At 46.0% G+C, this 15138-nt stretch overlaps 1 protein-coding gene across 2 annotated transcripts in view; it reads left to right on the top strand.

Moving 5' to 3' along the window:
* Positions 1–13513, top strand: part of HK2 (hexokinase 2) — a 59610-nt gene extending 46097 nt beyond the window's left edge. The window contains exons 10-18 of one of the 2 annotated variants that reach the window (XM_079940598.1): positions 300–604; positions 1932–2080; positions 2336–2455; positions 5541–5636; positions 6085–6184; positions 6286–6469; positions 7789–7944; positions 9155–9388; positions 11260–13511. In XM_079940598.1, the coding sequence (XP_079796724.1) occupies positions 300–604; positions 1932–2080; positions 2336–2455; positions 5541–5636; positions 6085–6184; positions 6286–6469; positions 7789–7944; positions 9155–9388; positions 11260–11404 (1489 nt within the window). In that variant the 3' untranslated portion in view covers positions 11405–13511. Of the gene's footprint in view, positions 1–299; positions 605–1931; positions 2456–5540; positions 5637–6084; positions 6185–6285; positions 6470–7788; positions 7945–9154; positions 9389–11259 lie in introns of both variants that reach the window. The other variant, XM_079940597.1, reaches the window with a different exon arrangement.
* Positions 13514–15138: the final 1625 nt, after the last annotated feature.

Below are 15138 nucleotides of genomic sequence, written 5' to 3'. Positions count from 1 at the left end.
TGGTGTCAGAATCACCTGAGGCTGATAAGTTGGGCAAAGGAACTGTGGCCTATGGGAAGGGAGTCTTCTGTGAGTGCATGCAGGTGACACTGGCTTCCCAGAAGGCCACCCTTCCTTTTAGCAGGGTGGTCGCAGTTGAATAGCTGAGCTTTTATACAGTGACCCTTAACTTGGGAAAGAGTAGGGAGAGGATGTTTAGGGTGTCATTTGGGCTGAGGTGGTGAGCTACTGCCCCCACCATTTGTACCATTGACTCTAACTGTGGACACCCACCTCTTACCCCACGTCTGTGACTGCAGTTTCGCCAAGCGTCTTCACAAGACCGTGCGGCGCCTGGTGCCCGACTGCGACATCCGGTTCCTCCGCTCTGAGGACGGCAGTGGCAAGGGGGCAGCCATGGTGACAGCAGTGGCCTACCGGCTGGCCGATCAACACCGAGCCCGCCAGAAGACCCTGGAGTCTCTGAAGCTGAGCCGTGAGCAGCTGCTGGAGGTCAAGAGGAGGATGAAGGTAGAAATGGAGCGAGGTCTGAGCAAGGAGACTCACACCATTGCCCCCGTCAAGATGCTGCCCACCTATGTGTGTGCCACCCCTGATGGCACAGGTATGCCACCCAGCTCACCACAGGGTTCAGTCGCTGTGGGAGGACTCCCTTAGCCTTAGCATTGGGTGTTCAGGCCAGACTGTTGACCATGTTTCTTCAGCTCTAGTACTGGGAAATTCTAGTGTTCAGGGGTCCCAACCAAGGCATTCCTCTGCTAAAACTGAATGGTGATAATAGTAAATACTTAATGAAGGCTTACTATGTGTCAAGTGCTTCTCTAAGCATTCTACACATATTAATTCATTTAATTTTTAACCGTTAACAGAGATTAGTAGTTCATTTTGTTTGTTAACAAGCTACTACGTTTTGCACAAAACCTAGGCACAGAGAAATTAAGAAATCTGCCCAACTTCACACAGCTAGAAAAATGGCAGAGCTGGGATTCAAATCGGGAATTTTGGTTCCAGGGTTAGCTCTTATGAGGCCAGGGGTTGGCAAACTGAGGTCCATGGGCTAAATCTGACCCAGTGCCTATTTCTGTAAATAAAGTTTTATTAGTACACAACCACGCCCATTTGCCTACATGCTGTTTATGGCTGCTTTGCGCTATCATGGCCAAGTTGTATGGTTGCAGCAGGGACTGTGGCTCGTAAGGCCTAAAATGTTTACTGCTCAGCCCTTTACAGAAAAAGATTGCTAAGCCCTGCTCTAGGTCTTGCAATCTAAGAAATGAAGGTCTTTTCCCAATTCAGAAAAATGATCACTGACCAGTCCAGTGTGGTACAGCTGGTACAGGTTCCAGAGATGGAGACTGGGACTCAGTCCCAGCTCTACCATCTTCAGGCTGTGTGGCCCTGAGCACAGCCAGATCTCTCTCCTCCATAGAGGGGAATGCAATGCCTCCCTCTTAGGGCTGCCTGAGGGTTGCATGGAAACTGTGTGTGACACACGTAGTGCGTTGTGACTGTCCTAAAAAGGAGGGTTTTCTCATTCTAGAAACATTTCCCTTCAGTTTCCTTTAAAGAGTTGGACTCTGTTGTTCCTTCTGTATTCTAGAGACTTATGTGAGGTGGCCTTTGATTTAGTACAAGTGGCGTGTCTGGATATCCTGGAGTATACCGTATCATCATTTCTTTCCTGTGTTCTGGAGCTCTGGAGCTCATTGTGACTCCTGGGGCCCCACAACTTGAATTCATTTGAGAACCACTAAGGAGCCAGCAGGGTTCTGGCCCCGGGGATCTTATTTTCTTTATCATTAGGTGGAGCTCACAGTCCGTCACCCTGAGGTTGTCCAGGGCCTCCTGGGAGAGCTCCCCATTAGGGGAAGGTGTTTAGACTGTCACTCTCTCCAGCCCCAACCCACCATCTTCCTGGGCTTATTTTCCAGAGAAAGGTGACTTCCTGGCCTTGGACCTTGGGGGTACCAATTTCCGGGTCCTGCTGGTGCGCGTGCGGAATGGGAAGCGACGTGGAGTGGAGATGCACAACAAGATCTACTCTATCCCGCGGGAGGTCATGCATGGCACAGGGGATGAGGTGAGGCAGGGTGGCACCTCTGGGAGGGGACCCCAGGAGACACCCACTTCTCACCTGGGAGGACAGTGCTTTCTCTGCTCACCCGTGGTCCTGGGGAGGGCTACATGGGCTAGGGCCCTGGGCTGGCCTTTGCTTAGGTGCATGCCTGAGCTGGCGTTTCTCCTGGGTGGAGGCCTCGAGCTGGTGCTCAGACCCTGGTGGGGCAGCACGCCCGGGCCAGGGTTCCTCCTCTCAGAGCCCAATTTCTGCTTGCAGCTCTTTGACCACATCGTCCAGTGCATTGCCGACTTCCTTGAGTACATGGGCATGAAGGGCGTGTCCCTGCCTCTGGGTTTCACCTTCTCCTTCCCCTGCCAGCAGAACAGCCTGGACGAGGTAATAGTGCCTTCCTGGAGGACTCTCCTATGGGCTGTACTGACTCTGAACCAGCCAGAGTTTCGAGCAGGGGAGAATGCTGAGCTGAGAGGAAGAAAACAAGGGCATGAGTGACCAATCATGGGGAAGGGCTTGTTGATGGGAATGAGCAAGTCAGAGCTGATAGAGGTCAAGCAGGTAACAATCTTTGGAATAATGATGATGATGCTAATAATATCAACAACTGACATTTTTAAAGCATTTTATGCGAGGTACTCCTAGGCTTCCTGTGTGCGTAATCTCATTTAACCCTTAGAGCAACCATATAAGGTAGGTGTTTGTATACCCATTTTGCAGAAAGGAGAACAATGTCTGCGGAGATGCCAACTATCTTGCAGGTCATATAGCTTGGGAGTGGCTAAGTCATGATTTCATTCCGGTTTCCTGACACCTGAGTCCATGCTGTCCATTATGCTCAGCTGCTCCTGAGGCTCCTGTTTTGGGCTCAGGACATTTCACTCCATCTCCCTTGGCTGCCCTGGTGTTTCTCTAGTGTCACCTTTGCTTTTCATTCCCTGTCACCTTGCCTCGGATGAATGAAGCAGGTTGTTGAAGAGCTGGTGCTCCCACATATTCTGGACATGGGTGTGTTGAAGCCTAGGAGAGCTGAGTAGGCAACGCCTAGGCTTACTCAGGGCAGATAATTGGTATGTTAGATATCAGAATACTCTTATTTAAGCAGTTGTTTCTCTCTGTCTCGATCGGTGTTCTAGAAGCTTACATGCTTGGTACAGGTGGACATATGCTGTGGATGGAGTTACCAGGGTACAAAGGGCATGGTTCCTGCTATAGGTGCCTACAAACAAACTGGACTGAGGAAGCAAGCTCAGAAAAGCAAGAGCTGCTCTTTGGAATGTGGCAGCAGTGGAATGATGAAGCCCTGAGGATGATGTTAATCTGAGCACATACCCGGAGGGCATGAGGAATACTTGGTCAGAAGAATGAGCTGCTGAGGAAGAAAGGCAGGCAGGCCTGGCAGTATGGAGAAAGGCATGTAGGTGGGAACAGTCATAGGTACAGTGGGCTTGGCCCAGTGGCGGGAAAAGGCCTGCGTTTCCAACAGCGTCCCTGGAACAGGAGGCCTTACGTTGCTCAGCTGAGTTTTGTAAATGCCTCTTACTCCTCCCTTCTGAGGGTTAAATTCACCACGTGCACTAGCACGTGCACTTCCTATGGTTTTAGGAAGTCCCGCAATAAAAACCCTGCCTAATCCAGTATTTCCCAACAGCTGTTAACATTTGTCCAGTGTTAGCTAGTCCAGAATTGCTTTTAGCTTTTCCAACTTCTTTGTCTCAACATATATTTTTTCAGTGTCAATGCATTGGGTTTTAAAGCCTTCACATTTGCATCAATTTACCAAAAGGACTTATCAAACGTGTATAAATATTTATGTGATATTTAATGAAACATTGCTTATTATAACAGTCATTAGAAACAAACCAAGTTGTCCAACAGTGGGAAATAGTTAAATCATGAGTCATTCACTGCCTCATATCAGCAACTAGTTTTTTCAAGGAATTTCAATGATTTGGGAGAACACTCGTGGTAAGACTAAAAAAATATTTTTAATCGAAGTATAATCTCTATAATATAGAAATATACAAAACGTGATTAATAGGAAGATAAAAACATAACATTCCAGTGTATATGCTTCCAGACTTTTCCTACTGAAATATTTTTAACAGGCACTATCTTACTTTTCAAGTATAGCAACATGTATATATGTTTATATATTTATCTAGTGGCTCCCAAGGCATGTTAACTGTTTCTGTTAGTGCTTGAATTGTAAAATTCCAGGTCATTGTATTGGACTTTATACCATAGGTTCTAAGTTTCTGTAAGGAGCATGTATTCAGTCTAGAACTGTGAAAACTAAGAACAAATGAAGCAGAAGCTGGGTTTTGTCTGTTGTTGTCTGTAAGCTGGATTCTGCTCTGCTGAGATCACCCTGTTGATGGGAAAACCAGCAGGTGCTGAGGTCCAGAGGCCTCAAGCTGCCTGGGTTAGCTGGTGGCCACGGGCAGTTCTCCTCAGCTGTTGGGGCCTCTCCATGTCTTATTATTAAGGACCACCTGCAATAATGTAATTCGAACATTCTGTACGCTTGAAAGTGCCAAATACAAAATTTCATCGGAGACGTCAAGCTAATTTGTAGACAAGAAAATCAGGTGGAGAGAAGCACATAGTTGTTTGGATGTGGGTGTGTAAACCAGGCCACTGCTGAGATTGTACTTTGTTTTTCCAAATTTCCTGGGATCTGAACACAGCGGGACTTGTAAGACCAAACTCCTGGGCCATGAAATGCCAAGCTGGTTGGTATAAACAACCAAGCAAGTCATGGAGAAACAATACAAGGGGGGTGGATAGTGAGCACACAGCCCACTTATAGGTTCTGATCTCTCAGGAAGGGGGCCTGGGGGTCCTTGGTGCTTGTTCCCTGATAGGCTATGGCAGCAAAGAGGGAATGAGGGAACAGTATAGGAAACAGTCCTCCATATTCAAAGCCGCCATGTATCTGCTCCTGGAGGGCCCTTTGACACAGCGAAGGGTACTTGTTCACTTCGTACTAGAGTTTGAAAATTTAGAGACACAAACCCGCCCCTCTGTACGATGTACAGGGCAGACTCCTTTTCCCAGTGAAAGAAACAAGCATCTAGAACTTAGTTCCTTGGCAGGGGCCATCGTATGGTGCTTATGAGCCCATCCATTGGAATTGCTGGGCCTGGGGGTGAGTCCTCCTCTCTTGCAAGCTGTGGGCCTTGGGCAAGTTACTCCAGAGCTACCGTTACCTGTAAAATGGGCATGATAATGATAAACATTCCACGAAAGTGCTGTGAGGATTAAACGTTGTAACACATGGGTTGTGCCTAGCCCAGTACCTGTTGCATAGTAGGCACTCCTAGTAGGTGAAACAGGTTTAGAATAATTTGTGGGTGAGATGATTGGTTTTTAAAGGGCATCTGTATAACCTGTGAGGTTGTGAACTAGAAAATGACCCAGGAGCCCTTCTCTGATATCCACATCCCTGCCCATGTGTGATTTTTAGAGCATCCTCCTCAAGTGGACTAAAGGCTTCAAGGCATCTGGCTGCGAGGGTGAGGACGTGGTTACACTGCTGAAGGAAGCCATCCACCGGCGAGAGGTGGGAGAGGCGTGACATGAGGCCCGAAGTGATCTGGGTGTTCAGAGCTGGGGGAAGTGTTAAGTGCAGTTGTGTTGGTCAAAGGGAGAGTTAACCTAGTTCTTCAGCAGTTGGTGAGTGTACGCTGTGTGTCAAGCCCTGCTCTTGGCAACTGGGGATTCAGGAACGCCCACAGAACGCTCTTGTTATATAAACAATCCCATGAGCTAATGTCAGGTGCTCTTGAGCTATGAAGGAAGATGAAGTTGGGTGAGGACAGAGTGAGTGGGCTGGGGAAGGGCAGTCTTTTAAACAGCATAACCAGGGAAGGTCTCTGAAGAGGTGATATTTGAGCAGAGAAAATGAGCCCTGCCTTATAAGTTTTAGATCCATTTAAATCTCCCTTGCAAGGGTCTGAAGGGAGAATATTGTGGTTCATTTGTGGATTGGGATCTGCTGTTGCTCTCAGGAGTTTGACCTGGATGTGGTTGCTGTGGTGAATGACACAGTTGGGACTATGATGACCTGTGGCTATGAAGACCCTCACTGTGAAGTTGGCCTCATTGTTGGTAAGGACTCGGGCTGTCCTTCCTGTGTGGGGACACACAACCCAGGGTGGGAGGATGGCAAGTGCAGAGTGAGGCCCTGACTGACATCTCTTGATTGGCAGGCACGGGCAGCAATGCCTGCTACATGGAGGAGATGCGGAATGTTGAGCTGGTGGAAGGGGAAGAGGGGCGGATGTGTGTCAACATGGAGTGGGGGGCCTTCGGGGACAATGGATGCCTAGATGACTTCCGCACAGAATTTGATGCAGCTGTGGATGAACTTTCCCTCAACCCTGGCAAACAGAGGTAGGTACCCGACTGCATGTAGGCCCTGGTCTGTTCATCTCAGAGCTGAACAGTGATGAGTGATCTGGTCCTCCACAACAGCAAATCCCGGGACACTCATTCTCTTGAGATGTTAATAGAAGAGATTTCTTTGGAAAGGGCTTCTTGTCAAATACATCTGGAAAGTTCTGGGTTAAGTCCTTTTCCCCCTGCTGGACTGTGATGCTCTTGAAGTCCAATTGGGAAAACAAATCACAACAGTTATGTTGCAAGGAGAATATCATATAGGGAACTGGTCACACAGGTTTTAGAGGGATGAAAAGACAAAAAGGGGATGCTTTTTGAGGAGCAGTTAGTACATGTAGCAATCAGCTCCTACCCTGAGGACTAGGAGAACAGGTGGGAGAGAGTATTAAAACCTAGATCTGGAACTTGAGGAAAAACAGACAGTTGAACCACCTGCTGCCATCAGGGTGAAGAAGCATTGCTGGGGTGAGGCAGATAGGAATAGGAAGCAATAGAAGCAAACTTCTTTCTCCTCCATCCATCCAGTATATAGCACCCTTTACTGTCATACTGGACAAGGGGGTAGCCCCAGCATCACAAAGCCCCTGGTATGGTGGGATCTCATTAGGAAGAGGTTGCACGTAGTGTTTCCTAACTAGATTAATCAGGGACCATACTTCTGCAGAATATACTTTGCAAAATATTTGTTTATAGTAGAGGTCACAGGCTAAAATGCCTCCAGGAGCCAGGCAGGCAACATTAATGAAAGAAACAGGCTGGAGTAAGACAAGATTGAATGATGATGGGGTTTTGGTTGAAACTGAGAACATTGACTTTTTAAAGGCACTAGGTAGAGCCAGAAGACCCTCATGCCATTGAGTAGTCATGTTTCGTTCTAGTGGCCAGAACAGGGGTCTCCAGCTGGCACTAGTTACTTGAGCAATAAGTGATTAGGCTGAAGAGAAAGCGTGCTAAATTCTCAGCAACGCAGGGGATTAAGACAGCATCTTACCCTTCTGGAAGTGTGGTGGGGTTTGGGTGTGCGTTCCTTCTTGAGGAGTTGGGAATAAGCCTTGGAAGGGAAATGAAACCACAAAATGGGGTCAATCTCAGGGAACCCCTTGGGCCTCAGGACACGTTTTACTGAAGGCTATGAGTCAGTATGTGTGGATGCCAGGAATCCTGCCTCAGTGAGTCAAATAGCATTTCCTTCCCACGAAGGGGAATTTGTATGCCTTCTACCTTCTAATGCGATGGGGGTGACGGAGCTGGTGTATCTCAGCACATCCCACCACCTTCCTTCTTAACCTCCATGAACATTACCTGCATTGCAGGTTCGAGAAAATGATCAGTGGCATGTACTTGGGCGAAATTGTTCGTAACATCCTCATCGATTTCACCAAACGTGGGCTGCTCTTCCGTGGCCGCATCTCGGAGCGGCTCAAGACACGGGGAATCTTTGAAACCAAGTTCCTGTCTCAGATTGAGAGGTGAGAATTTAGGGCCTGGAATAGGATAGACTGTATATCCTCCTTTTCATGGACAGACAAGCTGGGATTTCCACAGTTCAAGTAAGATCAGGGTGTGGCTTACATAAAGGTCAGTTTAGTAGTTCACATGTTTGTATCTATATAGTGTTGTTTTAAAGTACGTTATGAACAGTTGGCATTTTAAGGGAAAATATATAATATTCTCATGAAAAATCATGGTAAGCTGGATGAGCCTGTGCAAAGAAGTATTGTTGGGTTTTAGACCAATTTCAAAGGTAGAAAGAAATATAGCTGCTCATAGAATGTAAATTGGAACGCACGGAGGAAGATAACCCACTAAAGCACTTTATGCTTGGCAAAAGTGTTCTTCTTAACTGCTGGCTGCTGTAATAAGGCAACCAGGATTGAGTGAGGTTGGCATGTCAGGCAATGCAGAAACATGCCTTGTGGCGGCTCATTAAAGCAAAGCCTTCTTCCTCCAGTCTAATGGTGGAGAAGTCTGCTCCAAATTAGAATACTGAATTTCAGAGCCTTTTAAAAATTAATGCTGTGTCATTATTACTCTCATGCATATAGGAAAACAGGAACTGGTTGGCGTACATGAGTGGGGCCCTAGGGCATCTGCACCAGTGAATAGAATATTGTTCTAGTTTGCATGTCTGTTTATTTTCTTCTTATAGTTTTATTTATCTTTGTTTCATAAATAGTGCACAGGTAGATTTCAGACAACCCAGAGTGGGGGAGGAGAAATAGAACAGGCATTTAATGTTGGTGGGTGATGCCTGTTCTGCTGACCTGTGAACAATGAGAGATTGGACAGGAAAGGGCTTTGCAACTGAAAACTGTCGCATACGAGCACCATCACTGTCTTTACTGTCAATATTTCCAGATAAGTGGAATACATGGACAGTGAATTTCCTTTTGTTTTGAGTGTCAGTTTTGTAGCAGCAGTGCTCTACCTTGCCTGGGCAAAGTGGCATAAGGAGCTGTTTCTTCGTGTTCTCTCTGTGAGGGTCAGTGAGATGAGCACTAGTTCCTGAACTGAGTTTAAGAATGGAACCACCTCTCAGGGGCAGTGGCTTTTACCCCCAGCTCTCAGAAGGCCAGGTCCCCCAGAACCACTTCTGATGAAGGAGCCAGGCCCCGGAGTGGCAGGCCACCATGCCCTCTAGGTATGTGACTGACCACTCACTGTCTCCTCCTGGCCCAGTGACTGCCTGGCCCTGCTGCAGGTCCGTGCCATCCTGCACCACTTAGGGCTCGAGAGCACCTGTGATGACAGCATCATTGTCAAGGAGGTGTGCACTGTGGTGGCGCGGCGGGCAGCCCAACTCTGTGGTGCAGGCATGGCCGCCGTGGTGGACAAGATACGAGAGAACCGTGGGCTGGACACCCTCAAAGTGACAGTGGGCGTGGATGGGACCCTCTACAAGCTACATCCTCAGTGAGTGCCTGATTTCCACTCTTCCTGCCCATCTTTCTCCCTCTTTCTCACCATTCTTTCCTTGCTTTCCTTTCTCTCTCTCTCTCTTTATTTTATGGCAAATTATCAGACGTTCCAAAGAGTGTATATAATATATATATATTATAGTTTAAAGATTAATAACTAGAAGTAGGTGTGTGTTTTACCACCCAGCTAGGAAGCCCCCTGTGAGCCCCTCCCAATTGCACCCTTCACTCCCCCCTACCATGAGTGAGTGCTGGGGTGATTAAGTCTATTGCTTTCTTTTCCCCCTCCATATATCTACGTATGCATCTACATTGTTTAGTTTTACTTAATTTTGAATTTACCATATGACATCTTTTCTTTTGTTGACTGGCTTTTCTCACACCACATTTATGGTTTTGAGATGCATCCACACTGAAGTCTGCAATCATAGTTAATTCATTTTCAAGGCTGTATAGCATACCTCTGAATGACTATACTATAATTTATTCTAATGATGGATATTTGGGTTATTTCTAGGTTTTGACTATTACAAGCAGTGCTCCTGTCAACATTCTAGTAAATGTATGCCGGAACTCTGGATCAAGATTTTTTTCTACAGTCTAGGGTAGGGGTTGGCAGATTATAGCCACAAGTGTTTTTGTAACTAAAGTTTTACTGGAATACAGCCACACCCACTTGTTTATGTGCTGTCTATGGCTGCTTTCGGTTATAACAGCAGACCATATGACCTACAGAGCTCAAAATACCTATCGTCTGGCCCTCTGTAGAAGAAGTTTTCCACCCTCACCTGTGGTATGGAAGTACTGAATTCCCTTTTCTTTTTACTCTTTTTCCTGTCTTTCTCCATCTCTTCTCCCTTTTCTCCTCTCATCACTATTTCTCTTCTCCTTTCTTCCCTCACTTGCATATGTTGAATAAATTGTTTTAAAATTAGGAAGTGCCTCAGTCCCTCTCCCCTAGAAGCTCTTCAACTAAAAGTTAAAAGAATAGAGCTGTGCCCCTTGCCTGGACATGAGGTAGGATGGAGAGACTCATCGATTGAATTGTCACCTGCTGTCACCATGATTGTTTCAGGGAGCTGAGAAACTTGCCCAGAGTCTACACAGTTAGTGAAAAGACTGGACCTTGAGAAGTTCCAAGTTTCTCTTGTTGATGATCAGTGTCATTGTGAAAATAGGAACCTCAGTCCCAAGTGAGGGTCAGAAGGGGGACAGAAGTCTAGCCACCAGCACTGGGGCTTGGTGTTAGGAGCCTCTGTTCTCAGCTCTGCAGATGGGGAGGAGCAACTTGTCCCTGCTCTGGTAGGGAGATGATGACGAACGGTTTCTTCCTCTAGTCCCATATCAGGAAGAATCTCTGATTTCTGTTCTCAACACACCCTCCTAAGTCTGCTCCTTTTGCCTTTAATGACATTTTGGGTTAGATATGAGTCTGATGTGAGTTAATACCTCTGGAAAATAATAGAATATCACACATGTGGCGCTTCACCCTTCCCTCCAGAGTTGATGAACAGGTTATATATACACTTCTGCAAGGTATGCTTGTGGCGTCCACGACTGTTGAACTTCTCTTTCACTGCTTAGTTTTAAGAACACAGCTTGCCAGAATCTCAGACTTTTGTCCTAGAGTTGAATCTTAGCTTCCCACTTGCCCACTGTGACATAGAATTTGGGCATGTTGCTGGTCTCTCCAAGTTTCAGTTTTCTGAAGCACAATACATAATGTTTCATTCATGGTAGCTGTCATCCTCTTTCCCATCTCAATTATTCCTGGGTTTCCAGCATCACTTCTTAGGGTCCCATCTCTGAGGATACAAATCAATTGTGACTAAGGTATTTTTTCTGTCTCCTTCCCAACCTTTCCAGCTTTGCCAAAGTCATGCATGAGACGGTGAAGGACTTGGCTCCAAAATGTGATGTGTCCTTCCTGGAGTCGGAGGATGGCAGCGGGAAGGGGGCGGCTCTCATCACTGCTGTGGCCTGCCGCATCCGAGAGGCTGGACAGCGGTAGAGCCCCTGAAATTGGAAGGACTTCCTCTGGTTTCCCTTCTTTCCTGCTTTAAATTATAAGTTGATCCCCTTGTGTCAGAGACGGACCCCTTGGCTTTTCCTTGGCAGAGAGGACCTTATCGGACTGGGTTTTGTCTCTGTCTACTCACTGTAGAGTTTGGTACCCAAGGCTTAGCCCTCCTGAGATAAATACAGTTTGAAGTAAGGATTTGTTCCCACTTATCACAACCATTACCATGGGTTCTCTTAAAACTTGAAAAAAAATTTAACCTTTAGTAATCCCCCTGGCCAAATTCCATGTCCCTGTATAACCCTACAGGGTGGGGACACTAATGAAAAACTACGGTTGCTTCACCTTGGAGCCTGAACATGACATTTCTAGGTGGAGAGCATCCCCCAGCATGGAAGCTGATGCTATTTCTCCTCTCAGAGATCTGGGAGGTCTCCACTGACTTGAGCCTGATTCTCCCATAGGCAGGGAGGAGGGGCGGTAATGTAGGGGAAACCCATGGATAGCCATGTGGCAGCCCCTCTTCAACCTCATCTTTAAGCGTTTGCCTAGTGGGTTCCAGTGGATGCTGTTCCTGGAATCAAAGCATCCTGAGTCTGAGCAAGCAAAACCAAAGCTAAGAGTCCTGTGAGTGGGCTTGTTGTCACATCTCCTTGTGGGTTCACAAGTCATCCATAAGCAGTGGACCTTTGGGGAAGGGAAGACTTTTTGGTCTGTTTAAAAATTTTTTCCTGCAGAGGTGGAAACACTGTATTTTCATTTTAATTTATATTTGAAATTTATTTAGTTCATGAAGTACATCTGCTCCTTCATTTTGACACTGTACGTAACGGTCGGTTGTATGTAACGTATTTATATGTTAATTTGTTATGTCTGTAAATACACAGGGTCTCATTAGTAGATCAGTGTAGTTAAAGGATGGAAGATGAAGATACTGATTGGTTCCTAGAAATACCTCATTCATCTTCAGGAAAAGAAGGAAAGCCTCTTTAGGGTGAGCGAATGGCCAAGCAGCTCCTTGCCAGCTCCTTTCCCTGCAGACTCAGAAACTTGGAAGGTGGCTGGGGACAGAGTGAAGGAGGCTGGGGCTATGGATTGAAGAAACCACGCTAACTGGCTGCTCAGTCTAGGGACTTTCCTGGAGCCATATTACATGAGATGCTAACAAAGGAAACAGGAATCCTTTCAAATAGACTCTGCTTAGAAATCTTCATCCTTAGGGCAGTTATTAGTATTTTAAACCTCTCTAACAATACAAAGGAAGCCACCAAAAACGTTGAAAAAATTGTCTAATTGTTGATAGCAAACCGAACCAAAACAAACAATCAAACAAACGAAACTTCAGGGACAACACTTTTGGTGGATTTGTGCCCTCCTAGCAAAGTTCGCCTTCAATTTGTTTTGTAAATGTTCTACAAGAGGTGTTGTCCACAGACTTCCTTACACTGAGCTGTTTTTACAAGAAGTGTTTATTTCAAACTGCTTGGTGCGGGTTTGGGGTGGTGGTGAGGGGAGACATAAAACCTTCCTTACCCTGCTGTTTAGAGTGCAGTTAATTCTGAATCTGAAAGCCCACTTCTGCCCTAAAATGATCACACCCCCACACGTTAAACCTGAATACTTCATAATAAAGAGGGGATGGCCTTTTAACAATGTTGAGTAGGATACGAGGATCAAAACAGAAAAATGGAAAGACGCAACTCAGCAGCACCCAATTTTTGCACATTTATCAAACTTGTACTGGAACAGTGTCTAGATTTGTGTCTCATTAAAGGATGCCCAAGAAATAGAAATGAACCTTAACTTTTAAACTTGAAAATTAGGCACCATCTATGAAATTGCACATTTCTAAAAGGTAGAGCTGTGTGTGTGGCTATTTAAGATGTGTCCTTGGTTTCCAAAAAGGAAAGCTGGAAAATGCAGTTTGAATGTTTGTGTTCCCACAGTTAGGTGACAGTTCCTTGCTGACGCTGCTTTGCCCGTGTAAATACATTGCCTCTCAGTCTTGGACTGGGATGTGCTCAATAGCAGATCATCTCAAATCCTTGAGCCCTCAGTCTAGTGAAGATGTTGTCATGTACAATAAAGAACTAGTTGAATTAACTGTGTGATGTTAACTATTAATAAATTTTAACATTTTTCAAAATATTCAGTGTGTGATTTGTGAGCATTTTTCAAGAGTGCAGTCATCTTTTGAGCATATTAGTACTTCCTGGCCCATCTGAGTAGTTGATGAGTGTTTTGATTTTGACTATATGTGCTTGACAGGCATGTAGCTAACTCTTGACCTTGACCCCAGATATTTCTCACTCCAGAAACACAGTCCCAATGGAACGGGAAAGTAGGTGACTTTTCCTAGGCCGTCTTTGAGCCCCTAGATCTCAAGCACCACTGAAGAACCACGGCTGGCCCAGCAGTCTACTGGCTGAGATGTAGCAGAACCCTCAGAGACTCTGGGTAGTCTCCGTATAGGCATATGTGTTTCACATTCAGGATGTAAAGCCCTTACTTATATGAGCATCTAAAAAGCACTTGCCTCTGTCTTATCCTTACAGTCTTTCAAACCCTCTCCTTAATAAGCAAAATACAAACCTAGGAAATAAACTTCTCACAAGTTCCTGGTGATACCCACTGACTTTGACATGGCCCTGTTTGACAATAACTGAAGGGGGAGGCAGATCAAGGCTAACAGAATGCTAGAGATAGCCAAAACACAAAATTCAACCTAGCTAGTGGTAAAGGAAAAGAAATTTAAATTAGACCCTATTTTTATGACTTCAAATTGCTGAGATTATAGGAGCATTCTCATATACTATTGGTGGAAATGCAAGGTATAATTATTTAGGAGGGAAATAGTCAATATCCATGTTTTGTGTAATTTTCTAGAAATTTGTGCAGAGGAAGTACACATAATTGGAGATCAAGATTTAGCTTTAAGGGTACTGGCGACTGTATAACTTAAAATAACAAAATAGGGGAACTCCATACCGTGGGTCTGCCTACCTTGTACCAGGGTCCAGTCAGGAAGACAATCGACTCCAGTTATTTCGAACAGATTTTAACACAAGGACTTGGTTATGCAGGTGATTGGAGAGCTGAGAAGTCCCACAGTATAGAGGAGCAACCCAGAGATTAGCAACATCAAAAAAAACCCACTTCTATCCCAACGGCTGGGCCAGATTCCGAAAGCTGGAACCACAGAGCTGGAGTGGGAGGCGGTTAGAAATACCCTGTCTTCTCCCTCCCATCCTCTAGTTTTCTGCAGTGTCTCCCGTTGACTGACCCTACCTGTGAGGCAGGGCAGGGTGGGAACTGGAGCTAATAATAAGTGAGGTGCATGTACCCTGTAAAACCATTACTGTGTTACTGAAGGATATTTGGTATCATAGAAAATGTTGACAGTATGCTGAAAGTATGTTACAAACAGTATGGGGCCTTAGCCCCATTCCTCAGCAGCCGTCCGTCAGATTTCCCCACCTCTGCGACTTGGGCACCCCTGTGGGGCTCTGGAGCCGGCCACTCTGCTGGGCCTGCCAGCTTCAGCTGCCAGCTGCTCAGGGCAACTTTGGCAGCACCGCCCTCCTTAGGTCGCTGCTGCTCCATCACAGAGCCTCGGAGAAGAGCCCTCCCTTTTCCCAGTGGGGCTCCTGGGTGGACATAGACCCTTACTTCCCCATAGATTATAATACTAGACAAGATGCTCAGAAGGGAGTTTTCTCAGGTTT

Source organism: Stenella coeruleoalba (assembly GCF_951394435.1).
Source record: "Stenella coeruleoalba genome assembly, chromosome: 13".
In the NCBI taxonomy this organism is placed as follows: Eukaryota; Metazoa; Chordata; class Mammalia; order Artiodactyla; family Delphinidae; genus Stenella; species Stenella coeruleoalba.
The sequence above is the reverse complement of the archived record's forward strand: the minus strand, read 5'-3'. Positions and strand labels throughout refer to the sequence as shown.